At 28.4% G+C, this 7,346-nt stretch overlaps 1 protein-coding gene across 1 annotated transcript; it reads left to right on the top strand.

Moving 5' to 3' along the window:
- Positions 1 to 1,550: 1,550 nt before the first annotated feature.
- LOC127065164 (terminal nucleotidyltransferase 4B-like) lies at positions 1,551 to 6,674 on the top strand. The gene is made up of 8 exons (XM_050997160.1): positions 1,551 to 2,224; positions 3,253 to 3,423; positions 3,627 to 3,984; positions 4,147 to 4,293; positions 4,497 to 4,690; positions 4,819 to 4,972; positions 5,081 to 5,219; positions 5,303 to 6,674. The coding sequence occupies exons 1-8, from the start codon at positions 1,866 to 1,868 to the stop codon at positions 5,500 to 5,502; spliced, it is 1,722 nt and encodes a 573-aa protein (XP_050853117.1). The 5' UTR covers positions 1,551 to 1,865; the 3' UTR covers positions 5,503 to 6,674.
- Positions 6,675 to 7,346: the final 672 nt, after the last annotated feature.

Below are 7,346 nucleotides of genomic sequence, written 5' to 3'. Positions count from 1 at the left end.
TTATCGAGGAACACGAACACCACGGGGATATCTCTTAAAATTCTACCAATTAAATATATGTATACTCTAAAGTAACGAAAAGCATAAAAAATCACGAAAAGAAAAAGGCACTTCGGACGAACGTAGTTCAAGGCACGACAATTCAACGAGACGCGTGGTCATTTGGTCCCAACAGCAGTATTGCCAAAGCCGCCATATTAAATTATGCTACGAATGGTAAAACTCGTATTCACACATGGTCGACCGCGTTCCTTCTAGTTCTCTCTAATTATTACATTTTATTCGTCCATCGAACGTAACTGTTGTCTACGACCTACCATAGATAATAAATAGTTTAGACAGATATAGAAAATTATTTGCATATGGCATAGTAAATAGAAATAAAGAGACTGATACATATGTAAATAAAATGTTTTTATAGAGCCCCATAACAAAGAAGGCCATTGACATTTTTCTTAGACTTCGTGAGACGTACACTTTACATATGTATCATCCAAAAAAATTAAACTTGATTATCATAAGTAAAAAAAGTAATACTACGTATAATTAGAATATAAACGAGAATAAAAGAGAGAAATAATTAAAAATAAAAATAATTCATTTTGCTAGTAGCGACATCTAGTAATTTATTGACAAAATACTTTCTTAATATAATTGCCTATTATTTTTCCTATCTTATATGTTTTTATTCTAAGATTAAATTTCTTCGTCTAGATAACTCTGATATTAAATGATTATAATCTGCGAATATATATCACCTGCCTTCGGAAATTCTAATATCAGAGTAACATAATATCTAAGAGTTCATTTAAAATCCTTCTTATAAAAAGGATCCAAAGGAAAAGAGGTTGACGATTCGCATGTTCGTTTGAAGTCTTCATAGTACGAGAAAATTCCGTTGAGGCAGATCGAACGTTCTATTCTTCCACAATTTTTCCATCGTCTAAAAATGGTGAGAACACTCTGTTTTATATATCGTTCGAGAGTGTTAGAAATTCGAGATTCTCATAAGCACTAGGGAAATAGAACGTTTTACAACCCTCCATTTCAGGTAGATTCGTTGAAAGTAGATCAAGCAGAAAGGGAAAACTTTTATTTAATCGTTGCATTCTCAATTATAAATAAGCTTAAAAAAAGTCATTTTTAGAATAGAATACTTTTCTCCAAAATTCCTTTGCTATATTACATACCCTTTTATTCTGGGACATGACAATGATTTATTGACAACCCTGACCCAACGTCATCAATTAAGAAATTAGACAAAATCAATTGTCCATATTTGACACATATTTTTTTAGCACAATAAAATTATAGAAAATGTTTTCTCATAAAAAAGTTCGCACGTATCGAATTTTGCTTTTTTTTTCTTTTTTCTTTCTTTTTTTTCTTTTTCTTTTAAAGCTTAACGGCAATATTATATTACGAAGATAAATTTGAACTGGAAAGATTTACGATGTAAAGGAAACTCGATGAGATATTTTCGAAAGATATTTTTTCCAATCACATTTGTATTCAGATTTCTTATGTAAATTCGATGATTAAAAACATATAATTAGAAGTAAAAATATGATGTATGGTGGAATAGATTAATAGTGTCAAAAAAAAAGTGCAAAATGATGAAGAGTTTTTTGAATTGAGCGCCATCTGATATTATGGCTCTCGGACTACTCCCATTCTCAAAGCAGTACATCGACATGAACCTCTCCGTAGTTTGTTTGCGTTCATCGGCTGTATGTATGAATTTCGTAGTGTTCGCAGGTTACAATAAAGCAGATAATTTTTCAATTAAAGTTGACTTAAGATTGGAATCGTAGTGTAGTGTGCGAAAACGATTAATCGCCGGATACGGAATCCATAACTGTTTAATGGATCCGACTATCGGTTGGTATCAACCGGAGCAGTTCGGCCCTGCTAAGGACTTATGGTTACACATTTGGGAAGCTGAGAAAGGTCTCGATATCTTAACCCTGAAGAACGATTCGTCGTCGAATGTGATGGGCGTTAAAATGCAGCAGGATTTTATAGCTTTCGACTCGGTGAATAATCGTACGGGAGATCGTGGTCAGCAAAATACTTGCAATAGTTATTATAACCCATCACGTAGGAAAGGTGATAATCGTGCTAGTACCTACGGCATGAACTACAATTATGATGCCTTGGTCGGAGAATACGGTGGATGCCCGTGGCGTGTGCCTAATAAACATTATTCTAAAGGAGTTATTGGGTGAGCACTCCATCACCTTTCTAACCCTTGTTCATTATGTTATTTCTACGATATCCATATACGGGGATATACGCTTTGTCCATATGGGCATTATAAGGTTAGGTACATTGCCATTCTACTTTACTGGCCCAATATTGCAAAATTATTCCAACCCTCCTGAAAAAATCGCAGTATGACTGGAGAGGTACGACGAACGATCGATCGATTTCCTACTTCGAGAACAAATGATATACTTTACTGTTTATTTATTAGAATAAAAAAGAATTAGTTAGTAATAAGTTGTAGACCATGCTGCTGCCTCTTGTAGGATATATAGTTACATAATAGAATATTTATGAAATCTGGAATTAATGATCAGTCAAAATACTTCTTGAGTGACATAGACTTGTCTAAAGCTTAATATTCTTTTTTTTTGCCCATTATTATTCATTACTATTTTTGACATGATTATTTATTTAACCAGGGAATTATTACTAAATTATTTTTTGCAAAAATTTTGCTAAACAATTTTTATGCTCTCATACAATGGAAAAGTGATATATATATATATATATATATATATATATATATATATATAAAATATTGATATTTCAATATCTGACATTTGTACTTGTATATTAACAAGTGATGATATAAGTAAAAAATTAATATATAATATATAATTTGAAACATGAATATATATATACATATGTGTGTGTGTGTGTATATATATATATAAAGAATATTGCATGTTGCATTATATATAAATATTTAAAGATATTACATTCATAAAAGGATAATGTGCTTTGAATTTTTTTATGATTCTAATTGATTTTTTATGATATTAATGATAACAAGACACAAAAACAAATATATTGTTATATCTGAAACAAATATATAAAAAAATATTGATATTGTACTAAATATATCATTTTTATGATAAAATAGTTATAAAAAATAATGTTTTTATAATTATAAAAAATAAAGCAAAAAGAATGAATTTTACTTTAGCATTGCATAAAATATGCAAATGATATTTTCTTACTTAGGTTACACGAAGAAATAGAAGATTTCTTTTCATATATGTGTCCATCCAATGAAGAACATAGTTTAAGAATGCGAGTGGTTAAACGTATAGAACAAGTAATATATGATCTTTGGCCAGATTCGAAAGTTGAAGTATTTGGAAGTTTTCGTACAGGTCTATATTTACCCACTAGGTATGTAATATAATAGAATTTTTATAATTGATCTCCTTTGATCTATTAATTATGAAAATATAAAATTTTCTTTATTTCTTTTGCATTTATCATTTGAATTAAAATATACATAAATATATATTGAATACCATTGTATATGTTTTTTCTTCTTTGTAATATATTGGCAATAATCATAATTTGTTTAAAAACAATAATTTTTACAGTGACATAGATTTAGTTGTAATTGGAATGTGGACAAATCTTCCATTACGTACATTGGAACGTGCTTTATTAGATCAAAATATTGCTGAACCATCTTCTATAAAAGTTTTGGATAAGGCCAGTGTTCCAATTGTCAAACTTACTGATAAAGAAACAGAAATTAAAGTAGACATTAGTTTTAACATGAATAATGGTGTAAAATCAGCAGAATTGATAAACTCTTTTAAAAGACGGTTTCCTGTACTAGAAAAGCTTGTTATGGTACTGAAACAGTTTTTATTACAAAGAGATCTTAATGAAGTATTTACTGGTGGCATTTCTTCATACAGTTTAATACTTATGACCATCAGTTTTCTGCAAGTAAGTTTTTGTAAACTAAGTAACTTTTTGTATATTATATAAAATCATTTTGTATATTATATTAAATAAATTCATCGCTTGTATAATTCATTACTTGTGTAATGAATTTAAGGGAATATATAATGAAGAATGTATACTATAAAGAACTGAATACTTTTTTAGTTACATCCTAGACAAAATGCTTATTGCTCAAATGCTAATCTGGGAGTATTGCTGATTGAATTTTTGGAACTCTATGGTAGGAAATTCAATTATGTAAAAACAGGCATTCGAGTAAAAGATGGTGGTACTTACATATCTAAAGAAGAGGTAATGTATATTGATGATGCTTCTACTCCAATAGCAATACTACTTATCAATAAAAAGTAGTATATTATATCAACAGAAATTAAATCTCAAATAACTCATCATCAACAAATATTTTTGCTTATTGATTATTTATTTATTGTTTACATATGTACTTTATGATATTGCCTTTGTGGAAATATTTTTAAATATTTAATAAATTATAGGTTCAAAGAGATATGATAGATGGACATCGACCTTCTTTGTTATGCATAGAAGATCCACTTACACCTGGTAATGATATAGGCCGTAGTAGTTATGGTGCTCTGTATGTAAAGGATGCATTCGATTGGGCATATTACGTTCTTTCTCAGGCAGTCAGTCCTTTAAATATTCTAGTTAATGATGCAAATAAAGTAAGGTAAGGTTGAATTAGATCATAGTAGAAGTTTTATATATAACTCTGCATTACAGTTTTTTTTTTGTTTGTGAAAAATTAAAAGTTTTCATATAATTTTTTAAACAAAATTATCTTTATTGTACATACAGTATATTGGGAAGAATAATTCGTGTGACAGATGAAGTAATAGAGTATCGTAGATGGATTAAAGAAACATTCCCAGTACCACTGAGTGAAGTGGACTCGCTGTCTAGCTCAACTGGATCTGATGCATCCACTCTCTCAGCACCAGCTAGTGACACGGTAAATTTGTTAATTTATCGTAAAAAATAATATTTTCCCTATATTATATAAAGTATGATAATACATTCGCGATTAACATATGACCAGGATCTGTTTTTTATTTTGAAGGATTCAGAATGTAGTCGTGGAAATTCACCAAATACAGGTGGAAAAGCAGAGGAAAATGTTAAAGAGCGGCATGTATTTAACAATCAACAACCTCATCATCATTCTCAATGGAAGAAACCTTTCAAAACAACTACTCACTGTATGTGAACTTGTTATGTGTAAAAATATAATGATGCATGGTATATACAATTATTTACTATATAAAAATATTATTCTTCACAGTAAATCATCAGCACAGTTCTAGAGGAAATTATCGTGGAATAAATAATAATATAGGTGGACAAAATAAAATAAAGCATAATCTGCACAGTAATGGTAGTCATAACAATAGCACTAGTCACAGTCCAAATTCAAGACCACACACATTGAAGAGGAAGAAACAATGCGTAACACAACGTGGTCCTGGAGATTGTGTACGGTGATGAATTGTGCAAAATAATTTTGAACAATGTTAAAATATCACTTAAGACACGAGTTTAATATTATGATCGTGTGATAAAGCGACAGCAAATCATTTTTGTCACATATTAACTAAATCATTCTGTCGCGACATCATCCTTGTAAGTTTTCTCCATTCAGTCTGCAGAAGGGGTTAATATTTACAATTAAGCATTTGCAATTCGAATACGATATTATTCTTGACAGTACAAAAGATACCCCTGAAGTAGCTATATTTTTCATTTTCCAAGAATATATTTCACTCTGTACGAGAGCTTGTGTACCAAAGACGCGCGTACAGAATTGTAATATAATTCAAATTAGGCTAGGTTAAATTTTGTTTGCATTAATGCACATATTGCACATAAAGTAAGGAAAAAAAAATGTAACAATATTTTGTTAAATATTGTTTCTAGCATTACACACTTATTGCCACCTTTGAATAGCAATTGTGTTCATACCCAGATAAAAACTCATTGTAATACATTTATATATAATACGATTGATATTTCTGAGTATTAGTTGCGGTACATTTTTCTTAAGAATTTCACGAAACTGTAAAACTTGCTCTTGTAGTTATGATAAAGACTTAGTTTTCTATATGAAACTATATTCTTATAATAAGAGGGTGAAAGAAAAAAAAAAAAAATGGTGATATTGGGACTTACCTAATGTAAATATTGTAATATACATAATCAAACATAGAAAAATAAGTCTAACAGTTATCTACTAAACTTTTTTATTTTGTATGTACCTAAAAAATAGTGTTTGTTACAGTAATATTATCACAGTAATATTTAATATGCATGTGAAAGCCACATTCATGAAAAAAAGAAAAAAAAAAAACTTCTTTTTGTAACATAATTCTGATAATAATAATTTAGTATATTTTTTGGATTTTATTGAAATCATAGGTTCGTAAATGGGTAAAAAAAATTTTTATCAAAATAATGAAAAAAAAAATGTGCATAATTATTATAGCAATCTGCTTTCAATTTTTGTAGTATTTTCTTGAAAACGCAATTTTTGCAGATGTATTTATTTTGTATACAGCTTGTCTGATTTCTTAACAATGTTTGATATCTTTTTATATCCCCCCAACAATATTGTATTACTCTTCAATAAAAAGACGATATATGTCAGCACCACACAAAAACAGATCAATCAGTTATATGACACTGCATTTTGTGAAAAATTCTATACAATATAATCTTCTGACAATATGCAAAAAGGCCTTGATATAATTTTATATTCAAATGATTATGCTTGGGAATTGCTCTGTATTTATTTTAATATTGACAATGACATTCCAGTAATCAATAAGTTCTGATTATTTCAATAACTTATAAATTGTCCATTTTACAGCATACAATTAGGTGCTAAAATATTAGAAATAAATTATTTTTTTGTATAAAAAGTTTTTGTATTTACACAAAATTTTATCTCATAGTCATTTATGTTCATAAAAGTTGAATACTGGGTAACATTAAAGTTTGTTTTTCTTTAACACATATGCTATTTATTCAATATTTTATTATCATTTAATTACATTCACGAGTAAATTGTGTTGTACGCTGTGAATGAATTTAATTAAAATATTAATTGTTTATCAAAAATGTTTTAACTTAAATACTTTTTACTAAATTTTTAACCATATAATTCTTTCAAAATTTCTTAGAATTTATTGTCTATTGAAAGCATTAAAAAATAAATTAGAAAAAGAGCAATATTTCGAATGTAATAATGTTTTTATTATTGTTTATTTATCTGCAAATTTAAATTAGTATCATAAAAAACTTATATATATATATATATAAATGTATGTATA

The sequence above is a fragment of the Vespula vulgaris genome, chromosome 7, assembly GCF_905475345.1.
Source record: "Vespula vulgaris chromosome 7, iyVesVulg1.1, whole genome shotgun sequence".
Classification (NCBI taxonomy): domain Eukaryota; kingdom Metazoa; phylum Arthropoda; class Insecta; order Hymenoptera; family Vespidae; genus Vespula; species Vespula vulgaris.
The sequence above is the reverse complement of the archived record's forward strand: the minus strand, read 5'-3'. Positions and strand labels throughout refer to the sequence as shown.

Bases quoted from the DNA above. Each gene is read 5' to 3' on its own strand.
- LOC127065164 (XM_050997160.1), top strand. From the start codon at position 1,866: ATGGATCCGACTATCGGTTGGTATCAACCGGAGCAGTTCGGCCCTGCT. The intron at 4,691-4,818 runs GTAAGGTTGAAT...TTGTACATACAG, and splicing joins AATGATGCAAATAAAGTAAG to TATATTGGGAAGAATAATTC. The intron at 4,973-5,080 runs GTAAATTTGTTA...TTTATTTTGAAG, and splicing joins CAGCACCAGCTAGTGACACG to GATTCAGAATGTAGTCGTGG.